Below are 20,587 nucleotides of genomic sequence, written 5' to 3' on the forward strand. Positions count from 1 at the left end.
TAAATAGCCAAGCTACAATCACCTGTATACTTAATTCTCAAATCTCCTGGGAAATTTTCAATTTTACCTTCCAACACTGAATCCACAGTGAAAAATGAAATAAAACTTAACAACACCTTTGTACTCAAAACTGAGGTCCCTAAGAAGTAAATAAGATTTGTTCTTTTACCTTGTAAAAAATTAGAAAAAAATAGCTCAACTTGCTATGTTAGTTTGATTAGTTGCATAAGAAAAAGTCAAATCAAAAGAGGTGTTCAGCCTTCCATAGATTAAAGTCAAATAGGGAAAATATTATGAATGTCAATATTTCATTCTATGCTGTATGCAGAGTTCCTAGAGATTTGTCAGCACCCTTATTGTCTACTATATGCTTCTTTTTGTAAAAAAAAATTTTTAAAAAGATTTTATTTATTTATTTGACAGAGAGCTAGAGAGCACAAGCAGCGGGGGAGGGAAAAGCAGGCTCCCCATTGAGCAGGGAGCCCAATGCAGGGCTACATCCCAGGACCCTGGGATCATGACCTGAGCCCAAGGCAGCCGCTTAACAGACTATGCCACCCAGGTGCCCATTTATATTTCTAATTGTTGGATTCCTGCTGGTCCTTTCCCTGATGATATCAGGCAACAAGCTACAGCTCCCCATTAGCCACATGGACCTCCTACCGAAAAAAAGTTCACTAAATCCACTGCCTGAGCTCAGGCACACCTGACTTCCTCACTGGCATTCTCAAGTAACGGACAGCCAACATCCTGGACCTGGTGGGCCATGAGGCCCCCAACAACCACAAGATGTGCATCACCCCAGAGCCTGTGCAGAGGGCCCTGGGCAACCACCAGCACCTGAGCCGCCTCTTTGAGAACACCTGCCCTCAGGTACAAGTCCAACAGAGACAAAATTTAAAATGTTACTTAGGGGGCGCCTGGGTGGCTCAGTGGATTAAGCCGCTGCCTTCGGCTCGGGTCATGATCTCAGGGTCCCGCATCGGGCTCTCTGCTCTGCAGGGAGCTTGCTTCCCTCTCTCTCTCTCTCTGGCTGCCTCTCTGTCTACTTGTGATTTCTCTCTGTCAAAATAAATAAATCTTTTAAAAAAAAATAAAAAAAAATAAAATGTTACTTAGGTCCAAAATTTATTTGATGCTATGCTCCTGCCAGGACCCCTGGCTATTATTAAAGTCCCTGGTCATTTTAAGTCTGACTCTCTGGAAGCCAAAGAAAGCCACCTTGCTGATGTCTCTGCGAAAATGCCACTCTTATGGGATTCAAAAACCAAACCTCTGTCATGGTCCAGAAAACTGCTTCCCCTAGTGACAACCAAGAGAATTAGCTAGGGTAATACAACAACTGGCCCCTGAAAGGGAAAAACAGAATTGGACATCTAAAAGCTGCTGGTGTCAGGAAGACAGAAATGGTTGGACCTGATAACAAACCAGTCCTGCCAGAAAATTTAAAACTTTCTTATTAACTACCATATGTAGTTAATATGGGTCTCCCCCATATTGATTGGGTCTTCCCCCCACACACCTCATAATGCAATACTCTCACTCAGGGCTGGACTCTTACCCCAAAATCCTTTTCTTAAAAAAAAAAAAATGATGGAGGGCACCTGGGTTGCTCAGTGGGTTAAGCCGCTGCCTTCAGCTCAGGTCATGATCTCAGGGTCCTGGGATCGAGTCCCACATCGGGCTCTCTGCTCAGCAGGGAGCCTGCTTCCTCCTCCCTCTCTTTCTGCCTGCCTCTATGCCTACTTGTGATATCTCTCTCTGTCAAATAAATAAATAAAAAATCTTAAAAAAAAATGATGGAAATGGCAAAACTCTAGGGTATCTCCCCATAAATATTTGTAACTATACTATTTTATATGACCTAGATGAACATGAATTCACTCCCTATTGGACTCCAGAAGATTCTATGCCCTATGGCAGGGCAACAGGAATGCAGTAAGACTTGTAATGGGAAGCTAATGTGCTCCCATTCAATGGTACTTCACTGGGGACTGACCAATATCTGGTAAACATGGAAACTTAGTTAAACTTACTTTTTTCCTAGAGATCTCCCAGACCTCAACCAAAATCTTAACTTATACTAGATCAGCTCATTTGTTACTTCAGATCCATAAAAATTTAAAGTGCTCGCATAATCATTCCCACAATGCTAGTCAAACAGATTATAATGTGCTCTGTATAATAATGATTACATTTCTGATTATGAGATTGTTTCTTTCATCCCAAGGGAAAGAATGTGGACAAAAGGACCCAATTATGCCTTATCCTTAGAAGAGAGCGGGTATGTATTTTTATGTGGAAGAGACATATTCTATACTATCCCTCAACTGAAAGGGATGTGGAGGGATTGCTGCCTTACCCCTGATACCGAAATAAGAAAAATCCTTTTTTCTGCTGCTTTTATACCTAATGTAGGGTCTTTGTCCTATCAACTTAAAAGAACACGACAGAACTGGGAAGGTTATAATTATGGCTGGCTACCTACATATAACCCTATAGTGGGCAGAAAAAGTTTGGGGCACACTTTCACCAGAGCCTTTCTTCCTTGGGTTGAAGTAGCAAAAATTAAGCAAAACAAAACAAAACAAAACAATTTGCAATCTCTCTAAAGTTATGTCCACCACTTTCAATGCTTCTGTCCAAGGTTTTGCATATCAGCAGACCCAAATCCATAGCCTTGTCGAAGTAGTTCTATAAAACTGCAGAGCCCTAAACCTCCTCACTGCCCAGCAGGGGCAACCAGTGTCCTACTCCGAGAAGAGGAGGGAAACTGACTGAGAAGTGCTTTTCAATCACTAGCTACCACTGGGCTTTTGGTCCTCAGTTTAATCTTTTTAATTTGAATTAAATTTCTTCTGTTTTGTATTAATAAGCCAATGTCTTCTTCCCAAATGTATGTATAAAATAAAATTCTTTTCCTTTGAAAAGCTTTTCCTGAAACTCAAATAATCATGGAAACTAAGCCATCCACTTTAAAGGGACATACCTGAGATGATTCATTTTTCAATCCTCTTATTGTTCAAATGAGGTCATTGACATTCCATATCATTTCCCTCCTCCATGGGACAAGACACTTGAGGATGGGGTCCTCCTCAGCTCTGTGAGGAAAAATGACTGAGGATGGTCCTCTGCTCCATGGGAAGAGACACCTGAGGAAAACCTTCCTTAGCTCCATGGGATAAACCATACAATCTACCTACAAAGAACTCTGTTTTGACAAAAATGTCAATATGCCTGAAGGACATAACTGATCACCAATGTGTTCTGTGAAAGATCTTAATCAAAAGGGTGAAATGTGAAAGGACTTCAATCTAAAATAGACCCAGAGGACATGAAATGGAAAATCACACTCCTGTGCCCTAAGGAAAACAAAAGTTAAGCACGAGAGACTGCTTTTTCATAGTGTCTGATTTACAACAAAACTGATGATACTGTTACTTTCTTAATGATAGGGAAGTAATCAGAGGTTGCTTCATATCAACTTGGAAAGACTTGCTTATGATTTCCCAGAGGCATGAACAAGAAATGGCCCAGGTTGCCTGGTCTCACAAAATGAGTGGAGTTGAGCTTTGTTTGTAAGACTGGACTGGTTTTGTCTGCTCGGGGAATTTTTAAGGCTGGTCTCTACTTGTTTCCAACAGATTCCAACTGAACTCTCCCCTCTTTGCATTCCCCGCCCCGAAGGACGGCCTACCCACAACCTTCAGCGGATTTGCCTGTAGCTTCCTTTCGTTTGTGGGTCCCAAATTACAATTTCTCCGCTATTCCCAAATAAATTCATCTCTTTTTAGGATTTTTGACCTTGCCTCTTCATTTAGGTCAACAAAGACGATCTTCATTTTCAAAAAACTTGAGGGAAATGATTGGATCAACTGGCCAAAATCAAATGGGCTATCACCACTTCTGCTCTCTTGCTGTGTCCCCATCACATGGAAACACCAAGAACTGGGCAAAGGGTAGAGTGGCATGCAGAGGACTCCCCTTGGTCAGTGTCCATGCCGGTTACAAGCCCTTAGAAAACAAAGATACTGCTACATTTATTGAGCACCTACTGTCTGCCTGGGGCTGTGGGAGGCATTTCACATAAACATAAGTGGACCAAGGATCAAGACCTCAACTTACCATCCTGACATACCTTAAGAATCACAGTCACTCTGAGGTAACCTGAATGAGCTCTGCCGTGCAAATACCCTGTGACCCTGCCGTAAATTAAGCCATTTTACTAGTGAGCCTAGAGGGTCCTAGGCAGAAAGAAGAGAATATTGAGGGGAGTAACATTCATTAATAGCGATTTATTTTTTCAATTCCATTTTCAGTGTTATCTTAAATATGTATTCTTTCAACTGAAGGCTTTAACTCATTTTTGCTTACCTATATAGTAAAACTTACCTGAATATATGGTTTTCCTTTACCTATAACATTTGGGAGGAGTTATTTCCTTGCCTCATATAAACGTTTTTCACTTGTGTCTTAGGCCATGTAGAGGTTTTGTTTTTTTGTTTTTGTTTTTTAAATCTGGCTTAAACAAAACCTGCCCTCAACTTGATGATGTAAAAACAGTCTAACAGTTAGACAAATGTGTTCATTTAAAAGCTGAGCTACCTATTAGAACTTCAAGAAGACAGGAGAGTACTCTTGATTCCATCATTCATGACAAAGAACCCATTACAACCAAGGCTCTCAGCTGGTTTAGAACTACCACTGAACGATGGAGGCAAAATCCAAAGAGACCCAGCTTCTGACAGGTGTATTTTCAGCCAATGGCAAGCTGCTTTTTCCAAAATGGTCATGGCAATGAATTTCTAGGACTCTGCCATTCTCCGTCAAGAGTCAGAGCTTTCCTCCCCTCCCTTTCCTTTGAACCTTCATGGGATTTTTGACTGTTTCAACAAAGAAAACAGAGCAGAAATAATGTCACGTGACTTCTGAGGCTGGTTCACAAAAGGTGATACTCTTCCACCTGCCCTTTTTCGCTCCCAGGATACTACACTTGAAAGCAGCCACCACGCTGGGAGGAAGCCCCAACTAGCCCACGTAGAGAGAGGAAATAAAGAAGATCAGAGGCACTCAGAAACAGCTAGCATCGGTCGTAAGCAATGTGCAGGAAGGAACCTTCTATGGGCTCTAGCTCCCTGTCTTTGAACCACCCCAATTGATGTACAGTGAAGCACAGGTGAACCCTTCTGAGCTGCCTGCACAAACTGCAGATTCATAAAGCAAAACACTGTTATTACTTTAACTAAGATTTCAGTTTAGTAACTGGAATGCAGACTCCGAACGGAAGGCCCATATGCATGAAATTCACATGAAACAAAAGAAACTTGATGTTCAACTCCCTGCTTTGACCCCAGAATGGAGGTGGAAATGAAAAATATACATACATCTTCCAACAGTGACGTCCTGCTGCAGGGCGCTTATGTACAGTTGCAGAGTCAGCTGCGGGGCTGAGCCCAGGAAGGCCTGGATCACGGACGCGCGGCTGAACGCAGACCGGTGCGTGAAGAGCTTGCCTTCCGCCTGGCCCACCTCCTTCTCGACTTCTTCTGAGAAGCCATTCTTTGGCATCTGTCGCTTCTTGGTGATGCTGACATAAGGCTCTTCGATGTGGCCTGATTGACAATAGATGCAGAAGACTTCAAAACACCTGCAAACAAATCAGCAAGTCAGGGTAATCACAGACAGACGGGATTCGGTCTCTGCTTACACTTATGAGTCTGATTCTCAAAGCTTTGACTTGGCCACTCTGGACGACAGATGCTTCTCTCAAATCATCCACTCCGAGGTGTTCTGAGCATGAAGTGAATCCTCCTGCGGCCCTCCAGCAGGTCGGCTGGAAATGACTGTGAACCTAATTGAGAGATGACACCAAAGGCCTCCGAGGCCAGGAAACGGAGTAGGGAATGGGAAGCGGTTCACGCTGCAGAGTCAGAGAAGAATGTTCAGTTTCGGGGCGCCTGGGTGGCTCAGTGGGTTAAGCCGCTGCCTTCGGCTCAGGTCATGATCTCGGGGTCCCGGGATCGAGTCCCACATCAAGCTCTCTGCTCAGCAGGGAGCCTGCTTCCTCCTCTCTCTCTCTCTCTCTGCCTGCCTCTCTGCCTACTTGTGATCTCTGTCAAATAAATAAATAAAATCTTTAAAAAAAAAAAAAAGAATGTTCAGTTTCCCTCCAAGACACTTACTAGCTGTGCAGTCCTGGGCAAGTCATTTAACCCTTGAGCCCTTTCCCTCAGTTATAAAGCAGAGATAATACCTACTTGGCCACACTGCTATGGCAATAATACAGTAAAAGGGTGTGTATGTTTGTGTGTGTACTGATACATGTAGGCATATATATATATATGTATATATATATATATATATTTTTTTTTTCCACATCCAGTAGATGCCCCATATCACCTCAGCTAAAGCAGCAGCTATGGTTGGGAGAGCCCCTAGCAGAGAGCGGTTTGCCATCTAGCACTCGCCTATAAGACCACAATATACTACCTAGCTCTCTGCTCTCATAAACCCTTAAGGGACATGACTAAAGTCAGTCCTGTCTGGAGGTCTGTTAGCTATGTCTTACTTATGAATAAGCTTGCCCCAGGGATGGAGACTTAACCAGTCACCTTTCTAGAATAACACAGCACCCGGCTTTTAAATTTAGATTTAATGATAGGGATACTAAAGGGAAGTAGAGTGCTGATATGCGTGATTTAGTTTGAAGCGTGCGCGCGCGCGCACACACGGATTGAGGGGTCAGTCGAGGGACGGAAACACGTATGAAACAAAATGTTAACTATAAAACCTAGGTGGTGAGCACTGTACAATTCTTTCAAGTTGTCTTCTGTATGTTTGAAAAGCTTCATAATAAAATGTTGGGAGAAAATGGGTTTTTCTTAGAAACAAGAAAAATGCTCATGGCCTTAGGTTTAAAAATCGTTAAAGGATGTTTTTTCTCCCAATGTGCATTTTTATAGCAACCTTATAATGCTGCCAGAAGGTTTTATGGCTTCATCTATTTTATTGAAAGTTATTAACTTTGTACTCTCACCTGAGGCCACTATGGCAACAAGAATACATTTATAATTTTAAATAATAAAACTTGATGTAAGAAAGGAAATGCAAGAGGCTCTCTGACGAATACAAAGTGGACATATTTTGTGACTGCTGTCTTTGTTCGTTTCTTCCTGGGAGGAAGAAGGTACGTGTATGTGTGTATGTAAGAGAAAGAGAGATAAGGTGAGGAAGACAGGTTTGTCTAGTACATTTTGTTCAATGGGGTCAAAGACACTTTGATATAATACATAAAAACAGGTAAAACAGCCTGGGCTAATCTGTTCAACTAAAAATAATGAAGTACAGGTTATGAGTTCAAGGTCAGCTAATGCAACTGCCTTTTCTACAAGAACTATTTGAGGCCTAGCAACTTCATGCAACAAGGAGTACAAGACAGAATAAATTGACCATCGTCTTAATTCTCAAATATGTGGTGAATGCAGATGGACTTTGCCAGTGCTGTGGGAAATGCAAAGACAGCTGGGGTACACCTGCCTCGTTCACAGAGGTGCTCATAATCTAAATGGAAAAGGGTACATATACACAATGAGGATACTAATGAACACAATTAATATTTACATAGCACTTTCAGTTTACAAAATATTTCTCATATATTAACTCAGAAAGCCTACTGCAAAGATTTGAATCATAGCATTATTTTGCAATAGCAAAATTCTGGGAATAATCTAAGGGCTCCAAAATAAAACAATAATTGGGGCGCCTGGGTGGTTCAGTGGGTTAAGCCGCTGCCTTCGGCTCAGGTCATGATCTCAGGGTCCTGGGATCGAGTCCCGCATTGGGCTCTCTGCTCAGCAGGGAGCCTGCTTCCCCCTCTCTCTCTCTCTGCCTGCCTCTCTGCCTACTTGTGATCGCTCTCTGTCAAATAAATAAATAAAATCTTTAAAAAAAAAATAAAACAATAATTAAACAAATCATTATATATATAGTCAATGAAGTAATAACCAATCCTTAAAATTGATGGTACAGACATACATTTAGTAATATATAAAAATGTTTATTATATTTGGTAAGTGAAAGGAATAAATTATAATAGAATACATATAGAAAATTCAGTTTTTTATTAAAAACGTCACATATATAAAAACATATAAATCACACATACATATAAACACTGGAGTGCTTAATTTGACTCATACTGACTCAAGAGACTGTTAAATAGTTAGGAATCGTGAGCCAGTTGTTAAAAAACTGGTAGCCTGAAATAGGCCATGACGGGAATATTTATATCACAGAAACCAGGAAACTCCGCAATTCAGGGCTTTTTCCTCCAAAAGATAATTTACCAACTTACTGCTATAAAAATATGAGTAAGGATATACAACAAAAGGGTAAAAATTCTTTTTAGGCGGTCAAATTAGGTTTTTCTAAAATTTTTTAATTGTGTCTGTATTCTGCTCTTCTGTCCTTTCAACAACAAATATGTTTTACCTGAATAATAAAATCAAACTTAGAATTTTTAAAGACTAAACAAACTACCAAACACCAGCACAGGCTAAGAGGTGAATGTATGAAAACAAAGGTTCAGAGGAGAAAGCCAGTCTCTTGATGCTGAGGAGGGTGCTGTATGAAACAGGAAGCCTGTACTGAACTGTTGACAAACTGAAACTTCAAAGTCTACCAATAGGGATTATAGAAGGTTCCAGAATGGCTAATGACAAAGGTGGCCCTGAAGCCCAAGTGGCCACCCTCTCAATCCACTGTTTTTTCCAATTAATAAATTTATCTCAGCACAGAGTTTTACATATAGTAGGTGTTTAATAAATGTGTATATGGTCCTAAGACTTCCCCTACTTGCCACTACTGATAAAGAGAACTGATAAGAAAAAAACTACATTTCTTCTTGGAATTCTGCAAGACTCAACCAATTACTCCAAATGCAGGGTTTTTCCTTTCTTTTTGCGGGGGGGAGATTGTCTAAATATAGCTATAAGTTAAATATTTTCATCAAAATCTTTCAAGTAGTATCATGTAGACTGAGGGGTGGCAACCATTTTCTGTAAAGAATTTACAAAGAGTAAATACTTTAGGCTTTGCAGGTTACAGTCTGTATCCCAACTACTCAACTCTACCACTGCAGTACAAAGGCAGCCATATACAATACATTAAATGAATGAGCATGGCTGTGTTCCAATAAAACTTTATTCACAAAAACAGGTAGTGGGGATTTGGTCTGTGAGGCATAGTCTACCAACCCATAACATAGATAATCAGCAGGCTGATCCATTTTTTTTCACTTCACCCCATTTTCAAGCATCATAGGGGAAGGAAATTATCCCTTAGCTGAAACCATGCTTGTTGGTGTTTCCACAAATAATCTGTGGTACCAGAGACCCTTTAAAGCAGTTAATAAAAACATGTTTCCAAAAGAAATTCTCTGACTTCCAACATACCATGTTGTCTTCATGTGACACACATGCTCAGTGAGGCTACACAAGAATCAAACTAGTTACATAGAAAGCACCACCTGACCTTTTAAAAGCCACTTGCATAATCTCCAAGTGTCTCAATTTCTCAAATGTAACAAAAAAGAAAATGACAGGTCTCAGGGTTTTAGAGTGGATGGAATTAAATACTGTACGTAGAAGCACTTCACAAACAACAAAAAAAAGCTCTTCAAATATAGGCTATTATTATTATTTTAAAATCTTTTGAAAGCCTATTATACAAAGAAATACTGTGATGAATCATGTTGCAATGTTCTGTAAAAAATTACTAGGATTTCTTAGCTTTCATTTTTACAAACCCAGACTTTCCTCACTATACCAGTAAATAAAAAGAGAGGAAAATTCCTTGAACTTGAAATTCATTTATATTTATTTCTTCTCCCAATTAATTTGAAAAATTAACATAATTGTAAAAGGATGAGAAACAGATTTTACTGTTGTTAGGTGTTTTTTCCCCCCTCTGGTTTTCCAGAATATCCATTATCATTTGCAATAAGATCATCCTTAAAATAAAATAAAATAAAATAATTCAAGATAATATTCAATGATCACATCATTCAAATCTAGCCTTAATAAGGAAACAACCACAAAAACGGCAACTACAGTTTTAAATATAAGACTGATAAATGACATATGGTGCTTTCCCAATGCTTTCCTAAGGGAAAGAAGGAGTGGGGCCTAGTTTTTAGTATTTAGCCCGTAATTATTACAGTGTAATGCAGTACAGTTTAACTAAGTGAATTCAAAAACATGAGTTTGGCTACTTAGCACCCAATCAAAAATAAATTTTCCAAAGACAATTCAAACTATTAGTAAGTCAGATCAGTAAAGAGGGGAAAGAAACAGACCATAACTCCCCTTTGGGGCAAATAATTTTGATCTTGAAGTAAAGCTGATGCCTTGGGAGTTAAAATAGAATCAAACTGTCAGCAGGAAAAACTTCGAATAAGATATTAAGTCCTGGGGAGCCTGGGTGGCTCAGTGGGTTAAAGCCTCTGCGTTTGGCTCAGGCCTTGATCACAGGGTCCTGGGATGGAGCCCCGCATGGGGCTGGGCTCTCTGCTTGGCAGGGAGCCTACCTCCCCCTGCCCCCCCCCCCCGCCTACTTGTGATCTCTCTCTCTGTCAAATAAATTTTTTAAAAAAGACATTAAGTCTTGAGAATACACAACAGCAAATCACTTTTCCCTTAATCTGGAAGCTAAGAGGTTTGAACACATGCTTTGTATACCTCAGCTCTAAGATGATGGGCCCAATATCTCCTCGAAATAAATCAGCTCCATTAGAATGAGAGAGTCCTTGTTGACAGACAGAAGAGGGTGGTTCGGTGCTTTATTTTTTGTCTTATCTTGTTTTTCCCCCAAGAAGACAATGACCCACTCAGAATTTTCTGGAAATAAGTCTTTTTATGGTATTGAAATTTTTTATATAGCTTGAGAAGTTCTCTTCAAAATACCCACCCTTTTTAAAAATTAAGTTAAAATATTTTTACTATAAAAATGGAAAAATGTAGAGTAGTATATAACAAGGGGAAAATGATATACTTTTCTGTATTTCCCAGGAGATAATTAAAAGTGCCCATAAGTCCGTCATCCAGAAATTACCACTCTCTACAACTTGGCATATTTCCCTGAGCTCAGGTTCATATGTGCTATCCTATTTTTATACATATCACGTCACTAGCTTTGTCTTGGGTCACTATTAGAATTTAGAAAGATTTTAAATGGCAGTAACGATAGAGTTCACTCAGCTGGATAGCTATTTAGGTCATTTGCTTAGATTTTGCCAAGATAACAAAAACGGTTTTAATTTAGGATGGGACTATTGGTAAAATGTACTCCACACTCTTTTGCTTTCTTTCATAGTGTGGGGAACATAATTAACCAAACCCAATTCCTTTTCTTTTTTTTTAACCGAACTCAATTTCTAAGAAGCTTTGCGAACATGGTCTGAGGCGTCCTATTCCTCATCTATAAAATGGGAACAGTGACATCTACTTCACGGCGAGGATTCAGCATCCTGAGGGATCTTAGCAAACCATGTAGCACAAGCTGAGAATTATCAGTTTCCCTTGATCTGTCACCTCATTTAAACATCGTGAGCAATGAGTTTTCTTTTCACAGATGAGGTTAATAAAGAATGAGTGCCTTGCCCAAAGTCAGATCCCGTTGATTTACTGACTGGGGGTGGGGGTGGGGGGGAATTACAGTCAGGATGCTGTCGCCTACTTGGCCAGAGAGGACTAACTCTTCACTAAATAGTTCCAAGTTGCACGACTTTGAAAATTCCTCTTTCTCTCTGTCCTTCTTTTTTTCCCTCCTAACTCTTCCCTTGCTCTCAGATGTCAGCAGCAACGCTTTAGTTCCGCTAGTGTACCTGTTTCTGTTCCTTTCTAGGATTCTGTGGCTTCTGGAGGCTGGGAGACTTGCTCACCCAGTTTGTCCTGACTGTGTGTGAGCTGCAGGGCAGTATTCTGAGCGTCAGCTGGGGATAGCTGTATTTAATATGAAATGCAAAGTTTTATAATAGGCCTCTCTCAAATCAATCTTGCTACTGGACTTTTTTTTTTTTTTTTTTTTGCCTCTCGGTGTGTTGGGGCAGGGGAGATACTGCCTGGTAGGAAAAGATTTGTGACTAGATGACCGGTAGGGAAAGATTCCTGGCTACCTGAATCTTCCCGCAGATGAGCTCTAGCCTTTCTCTCTCTTCCAATTCATCTTTCTCCTGTGTCTAAATTCTGTATTATAGGGGTGCCTGGGTGGCTCAGTGGGTTAAAGCCTCTGCCTTCACCTCAGGTCATGATCTCAGGGTCCAGGTATCAAGCCCCGCATTGGGCTCTCTGCCTCTATCTGCCTGCCTCTCTGCCTACTTGTGATCTCTGTCAAATAAATAAATAAAATCTTAAAAAAAAAATAAATTCTGTATTATAATTTGCTTTCTAATACAGATAAGAATCCTTTGTTTTGCTTTTCCTTGCAGGGTTGAAAGGTGTCAACACAACACATTTTAAACTCTCTTCATGGTCCTTAAGCCAGTCTACTTCACTACCATGCATTCTACTTGCTTTGTGTTAATAGAAATTAATTTCCAGAAATGCCACTAATGGTTTTTTTTCTTAACGCAGGCAAGTTTGTGTCTTCAAGGCACACTGTGTTCCAGCTTCAACGACTGTTGTTTGTTAAGTTAGGCAGGGCCGGAAGGTATTTCCACAACCCTGTTTCCACACCAAGAGAATGATGCGTGGATTTCTAGAGCTCTGTGTAAGAATTAAATAAATTAGTATTTGCAGAGCGCTCAGAACAGTGCCTGGCACACAGGGAACTCCACGTGTTTGATAAATTAAAGAATCTGCACACGCTTTTGCTCTAAAGGCGATTTAGCCCACACACTTCTCAAGGGTTTGTCACGACACAAGCCAATCCTGCCAGAGCCCACCCGACCCTAGAGAAGTCTTGTATTTTACGAGGTCGAACTATATGCAACTACCGTTTCTGTTGGTCAAGTTCAGTTGAATATTGGCAATTTCATACGCGAGAACCTCAGAAGAAGGCGGTCCGCCCCAGCTTTATTCCCACTCTCCCCGGATTCTGTCGCATTCGCGTGACTGGAACGGTGGGGCCCGAGGAGCAGGGCTGGGCGGGCCTGGGCCCCGCACCCAGTCCAGCCACCCGCCCCTCCCGGAAGGCCGCCCCTCGCGGCCAGGGCAGCGGGGAGGGGACCCGGGGGCCCGCACGCACCTGAAGAGCGGCCCGAGTTGCAGCAGGTGCAGCAGCAGCACGAGCGGCCGGTCGCGGCTGAAGTCGCGGTGCACGAAGAGGAGCGTGAGCTGCACGAGCGCGCAGGGCAGCAGCGAGAAAAGCAACGTCAGCGCTTGCCACATGCCGTCCCCGCCCGAGCGGTAGGTGCTGCTCAGGTACAGCGCCGCCGTCGTCTCGGCCACGAACAGGAACACGGACGCCAGCACGGAGCCCGGGAATTTCATCTCCGCGCGTCAGCGGCGCGCACCGGCGGCAGACGGGGTAGCGGCGGCGCCTGCCCCTTGGGGGGGCTCCCGGCATGCCCGGCCCCGACTGCTCCCGCGCCCTGCGCTGCCCGCCGAGGGCACCGGGCCGGCCCAGAGGCCGGGGCGCTGGAGCGGGGCCTGGGGGCGACCGGCCGGGCTGGGGTGGGGCGGGAAGCGCGGCCCCGCCGAGACACGCCCACGCGCACCGTGCGCCGCCCGCGCGCCACACTGCCCGCTGCGTCTCTGCGGCGACAGTCCTCAGGCGGGCCGCGAACCTGCGTCCTGCGACTGCTCGCGCCGCAACCCCAACGGCTGCGGCGGGCCCTTCTGGCCCCGCGCTCAGCCTCTGGGTCCTAGAGCCCTTGGGCCGCGCTCCCGTTCACATCCTTTTGAAAAACTGCGACCAATGGGGCCCAGAATCCGGGTCTGGACGCCTTTTCATCCCAGTCTGTATTTTGTGGGCCTAGGGAACGCCTAATTCCTCAAAGAACCAGCGTTTCCGGTCATTTAAAAATACCCAGGCCACACAGATGCTTTTCAAAGTACAAGTGTAAAGTTCTGTAGCCAGGATTTACCGTTCCAGTGGGTCCCATAAGCATGCCCTTCAGTCTTCCAGATACAGCGGTCTAAAACGCTGTTTGCTGTGGTTGAAGAGCATCAGAGACAATCCTTAGGAGCCAACGCCTGCTCTCCCAGAAAAACTGCCTACACAATCTATTCCTCTGTAACTGTAACTAACTCACAGAGGGAAGTCCAGGACCTAATAAGGAAACGGTTTTCTAGCCCAAGGCATACCTCTGCTTGCTAGTGTGTGCCAGCTCCAGGACTAACTCCTTTTCACTCACTGAGCTTGTGACAACCTTGTGAACATCAGGATGGGCTCAGCCCACCCCCCTGTCCCTCAGAGTTTGAGCAAGTCACTAAATCTCCCTAAAACTCTGGTCCTAACCTGTTCCATAAGGGATTAGACCTTAATAATTACAAGGTCCCTTTCCCAGCTGAAATTAGGGCAGTCCATCAATCATAAGGCATATCTGTCATTTTTCTATTTAGGAAAATGATGTCGACACAAATAGAATATGAAGATTCAGAAGACATCAAGACAAAAATTATAGAGGGAGAGAACACGAAGGGCTGTTTTTCTTCATTCTTGTGTGGCATGGGAAAATCTATTTACAAGGGTTGAGGGGAGGATACAGCCGACAGCTGAGAGGTAGCAGTCCCATTCTCTGAAAGGATTACTAATATCTATTTATAGAACCCAGCAGGCCACCATGTCCTGGATCAAGATACACACACTGTCACAAACACAGAATAGGCAGCAACACTCCACAGAATATTTGGGTAATATTTTATTTGACACCGTATTAAGCTTTAAAGGACAAATTAATTTGTAGCTTAGAATTATTAATTAGAGCGCACTCAATATTTAGCATTGAATTTTAATTTAAGGCAAAGGATTATCACAGGTTCCATATGATTAAGTAGACTGTACATAAATATGGGGAAGGATAAGCCAATAAATAACATTGCTTTAAACACTATAGAGCCCAGTTTATGGTGAATTATTTTCTACAGTACAAAATACAGAAAACACATTTGGAAAGATCACAGTGCTTAGAACATTGTAACAGCAGTTTTTAAAACAGTAAGGTGCGTCTCTAAGCTTCTGACTCAAGCTTGCTTCTAAAGAGATTTCATTATACCACGCTAAGGCGGTGAGAAACTCCCCCCACACGAAGGGGAGGCAAGATCAACTGACTGTAGCACTTTCCCCTCCGGAAACAACCAATAGCAAAAGCTAAAATCTAATGAGCATTTGCAAGTTGATCCTTCTCAGTGTGCACCCCAGCTAACTTGCCCCAGTGACCGTGTCTTTATGTATTGTCATTTACCATTTTGTCCTTGAGAATAATGTATACATTCAAGCCTCTGATTGCTCTTTCCCTGTAATACCTAAGCGAACTTTGACTAAAGATCAATTTAATGTCACGTATTACATTATACTTTCTTTCTAGGACTGAAATACCCATTTTTTAAATATTATGTACATAATAATAGACTTATAGAAAGTGGTTTTTTGGTATAATAATATGTAACATACCAGAATACTTGAGAATTTGGTTTCATTATAAAATACAGTACTACAACATTTTGTGATATAGTAAAATATCTGGCAGAATGTTCTGCTTTAAATTTAGACCTAACTGCTAACAATACGTCTTTGAACGCGCCTCAAAGTACCCCTAAAGAAATATAATATAATTAGCAAGAGGTCGTAGAACCTGTTTTTGGCAAAAAGACATTTTTGAAGAAGCCTCTCATTTTGTGTGCAAGACTTTCAAAATTTTAGTTATATGCAAGAGATAACTGGTGTTGGACTTAACGTTAATGGGAATTAGAAGTTTAAAGTAATAACAACTAATCTCTATTATTTGGTGTATTTTTTATAATTTTATGTTAAATCTGCATTTGTGCTGAGGCGAGTGTATTGCAAAGAGTACAATTTTATTAATAATATTAATTTATTGATCAGTTCTTCAAAATTTAAGACTACTTTAAATAATAGTGTGTATTCATTCCTAGATACAATTAGGAATAAGCAGTTATATTCTATTGACAGATTATACTTTTGTATCCCCTAAAATAATAAAGAATTGCACTAGTTTACTAGAGAATGTGAAATGTATCATTAGGAGGGTGAGCTTTTTTTCTCCATTGATACAATCATACTTCTGTAAGTATTGTGAATTGTGCAAAAACTTTTTGGTGAAGTAAATCCTATTCACTTGGTAAATACACATTCCAAAACTAACATGTGGTGCTTGACTATTCCCCATTATATGGCTTTGCAAAGTGTTTCCTTAATAATTAAATTCTACAAAATCCATTTTAAAAATGTTTGTTAATTTAGCGCCATTAAATCCATGAGATTAAAACTCAGACTGCCTTTCCAAGTAGAGCTCCCCCAGATGTTCAAAGTTGGGAAAGCGGTTTCCTTTTTAGAGAAGGGGCTGCCCTTCATGATCAGACAGATTCTAAAACCAAACTCTTGCATTTCAAATGTTCCACTCCTACTCCTGGAGAGTCTATATAAACCCGATGGTATATTTTGCATTTTCAAGAGCAAAGAGATTCTGCTGTTAGTTTTCAGAAGACGTTTCTACTACTGAAATACTAAAGTCCAAAAAAACAAGAGACAAAACTGATCGTTAAGATCAATCTTATTTGAATACATACACATTATTAAGAGTTACTGCAGTCAACTTGGACCAAATTCTGCGACAGAAGTTGATAACTGGTAATTGCCACTTAAGCACAGATAACAAAGCAAAACGTATGGGGGCGGCATCAGAGGTCCCACTAAAACAAAGGCAAAAAGATCATTTGCTGAAGATTGACAGCTGTTAAGCTTACACACTTTGCAAAAACAGTACACATTAAAGCATGTAAATCAACACCACACACAAAATAGAAAGCAATAGCAGGACGGTATTACTCTACTTAAAAGGCTGTATTATACACATTCAGATGTTTCTCTCCTCATCTTTCTAGAGTGCTCATAATTTCTGAAAGTATGAGAGGAAGGTGTGTATTTGGGTCCTTTCTGAAGATCTACATCCATGTGCAAGACATTAAAGCCATCTGCTGGTTTCAGTTTACTACGGGGTTCTAGAACAAGGAAATGGATCTTGGTTCTCCAGTGATTCTGAATACAAAGAATAAGTAGAGATAGGCTCCAAGAAAAGTGGAGAAGGAGGGGAAGACACAAAAGCTTTTCTCATGTAGAGACACTTGGAGGATTTTCAGAATTCTTGTCCCCAAAAGTGTAGTAAAGAATGATCTCAGGTCTCTGAGGACAAGATAATTAATAGGGATTAATATTCTGGGACAGAACCATCATTCTGATATCTTTAATGGGCCGAGGTGTAGGGAGGAGTATTAAAACTCCACTGTAGAAAAGACAAATTTTGCAAGTATACCATAAACATAGCATGTCAGACTAACCATGTTTTTACATTGGCAGCTGGGCCACAGGGACAATCAGGAGGTTGAAACTTACAGATAAAGCTCAACAACTTCAAACAGGTTTCTTTATCCAAGAGGGCTTTCTCAGTCTGTGATATGTTAATACACCATAAAAATCTCCAAAAGGGGGCAAAAGATCAGAACTTGCCTAACTTATTTAATCACAGAATCTATTTTTCCCCAGGGTAGCTCTTGGTATTAGTGTTCAGAATTTGGGGAAACACCGCAGGACTCAAATAACATACAGTGGTTTGTCTCCATTTCCTCTTGTAACAACAAAAACATACATCAGCTGTGGGAAAACCTCATCAGGACTGTGAAGCAGCAGTGAATGCCAGCCCTCTGATATTCAGCACAGTGGCCAGCCCACATGTGGCTGGGGAGTCCTGTGAAATGTGGCTGGTCTGATTTGCAACGTGCAGTAAGTATAAAATACACACCAGATTTTGAAGATTCATAACAACAACAATAAAAGGTAAAATATCTCATTAATAATTGTGTACTGATTACATGTTGAGATAAGAATATTCAGGAAACATTGAGCTAAATCAGATACATTATTCAAATTGATTTCATCTTTTTGTTTTTCCTTTTTAAATGTGGCTACTAGAAAAATTTTAAATTGTATCTGACTCCTGCTTTCGGCTCTTTGTGAAACTCACATCTGTTGTCTCCTACAGTTGGCTACTAATGGCTCTAACCTGGCAGAAGTTTTAATGAAAATAAATGCTGAAGATAGACAACTAGAAGTGTAACTAGGGCCCTCATTAATTATGCACTAATTTATTAGCGGGCAGTTAACATACAGTGAAGATCCATTCATTAATCAGCATATACTAATTCACCATTCAAATATATCTAAGAGCTGTTGGGTTTTATATAATATGTGATATTGACTCTCCCTAAGTCAGACACTCTCTCTCTCTCTCTCTCTCTCTCTCTCTGTCACACACACACACACACACACACACACGCGCGCAATTTCGTATGGGGTGGGGCAGGGCTAAGAAAAACCAAAGAGCAAATAAACAGGAAGGGCTTGCAAACTGTTTTCACAGTCCTCCACAGTCAAGCCTCACCTCGTGTATCTTTTCTCCTTGTTTCTCTTCTTCCTCGATACTGCACCGGGGGTAGAAAGGCAAGAAAAGGAAAGCTAGCCTGCTCCTTCCATCGTTATGACTCACCAACAAACTGCTCCAAAGAACAAAAATATGATTTGGTTTTCCTTTGAAATGATTTTTCAGATTCAGTTCAGAGGTGGAAGTAACAGGTACCTGAAGGCAAACAAAGATGCAGGCATTTCTGCGGATCAGGTCAGGGACTTTGCCATTTGTGGAAGAGTCTAGGTGGAAATGACAAGGTTCAATATTTGAAGGGAATTTTTTAAAACGTTTTTTTACCCCTAGAGGCATCATCCATCAGGCCTCAATTCATTAGCACTTCCAATTAAAGAAAGAGGGAGAGAGGGCACCCCGCCCCCACAGCCCGGTAGGAGATTTATGGTAATGCTGGAGGCCCAGATACTTAATGTAGCATCAACTCTGGCATTTTCCACAACACTACAAATACAATGAGGAGGTTTCTTTATGGAGGAGAAGCAGGACAATGCAGCTGCCATTCTATCCTCCTGCACAGCTGTGCTCAGGGTGAACTGTCCTGGACCTGCGACCCCACTGTACAATGGGCCCAACTCCTGCTGCGGCTGACCTTGAGGTCAGCCCTTCTGTCCAGAGGGGAGTCCAGCCTCATGGAGCCTGGAGCTTTTAGCTACAAACCGACCTGGATGGAAGAGATAAGGAGAAACCCTGCCCTCCCAGGCAAAAGGAGGTCACATGATTAAGCACACACAGGAAAAAATAAACATCAGAATGTACTATTTAAAGACCAAAGGGAGGACATGAAGTTGCTGAATGGCAGGGGAGGCTGGTGATGGGGGTGGGGGGGTGGGAATTAGAGGTCCCAGGAAGCAATAAAACCCACAACATTTGGAACACCAGCCAGCTTCCCCACCTACCTGTGGCTGCCTTTCGATTTGCTTTCCTGGCCAAGTTTATGCCAAGTTAACATGGTCTTGGCAAATCTAAGGCTGTTCATTTAGCTATTAATTTGGGACAGTGTTAAATAAACAACCCAGATCCCCCAAAGTCCTCATATGTAATTGAGAGTATGCTTCTATTGCTATATGTCACACAGTTCTGAGGCCTGAATTACACTGAGGCCTGAATTACAAACTCAACCAAAAATACTTTGTTTCCCAGTTCATTTTTGCTCTGCAGAGCTCGTCTGCCAGCTCCTTTCCTCACATTACTGGCACTGTAATCCTTTGTTTCCAGCAAGCAAAATAAATATTTGCATTAAAAGGAGCTCGAGCTAAACCAGCCTATTCCTATTTACTAAGCCCCAGTGAGTCAGGAGGCACAAATACTATGGTCAGGATTGGTTCTAGAATAAAATACATTCAGGGGCGCATGGGTGGCTGAGTGAGTTAAGCTTCTGCCTTTGGCTCAGGTCATGATCTCTCTGCTCAGCAGGGAGCCTACTTCCCCCTCTCTCTATCTGCCTGCTTGTGATCTCTCTCTGTGTGTCAAATAAATAAATATATAAAATCTTTAAAAAAAAAGAATATAATATATTCATTTTTACCCATCAAGTGATCCAGACCCCAAGCACTGTATCCACATATGGAGATTCCACTTGGATAAAATGCTTATTTGAGGCCAAAATCAAGCACAGTTTTCTACACACATCATAGGTACTTAAAATCTAGGTTCCTGGGTGCCTGGGTGGCTCAGTGGGTTAAAGCCTCTGCCTTCGGCTCAGGTCATGATCCCAGGGTCCTGGAATCGAGGCCCGCATTGGGCTCTCTGCTCAGTAGGGAGACTGCTTCCCTCCACTCTCTGCCTACTTGTGATTTCTCTCTCTGTCAAATAAATAAATAAAAACTTTTTTAAAAAACCTACCTAGGTTCCCTTTAAAATACATAAAGGACCTGCATGTTACAAAACTCTTTTATATCCATGTTTATCATTGGCCATCCTCAGGACAACCCT

The 20,587-nt window shown here is 41.7% G+C and overlaps 1 protein-coding gene across 1 annotated transcript in view; it reads right to left on the bottom strand.

The window, feature by feature from the left end:
- XK (X-linked Kx blood group antigen, Kell and VPS13A binding protein) overlaps nucleotides 1–13,822 on the bottom strand; it is a 41,295-nt gene extending 27,473 nt beyond the window's left edge. Inside the window, exons 1-2 of the mRNA XM_082717902.1 lie at nucleotides 13,243–13,822; nucleotides 5,385–5,647 (exon numbers count right to left, since the gene is read on the bottom strand). Of these exons, the coding sequence (XP_082574028.1) occupies nucleotides 5,385–5,647; nucleotides 13,243–13,487 (508 nt within the window). The 5' untranslated portion in view covers nucleotides 13,488–13,822. The remainder of the gene's footprint in view (nucleotides 1–5,384; nucleotides 5,648–13,242) is intronic.
- Between the last annotated feature and the right edge of the window lie 6,765 nt (nucleotides 13,823–20,587).

This window comes from Mustela nivalis (genome assembly GCF_964662115.1).
Source record: "Mustela nivalis genome assembly, chromosome: X".
Classification (NCBI taxonomy): domain Eukaryota; kingdom Metazoa; phylum Chordata; class Mammalia; order Carnivora; family Mustelidae; genus Mustela; species Mustela nivalis.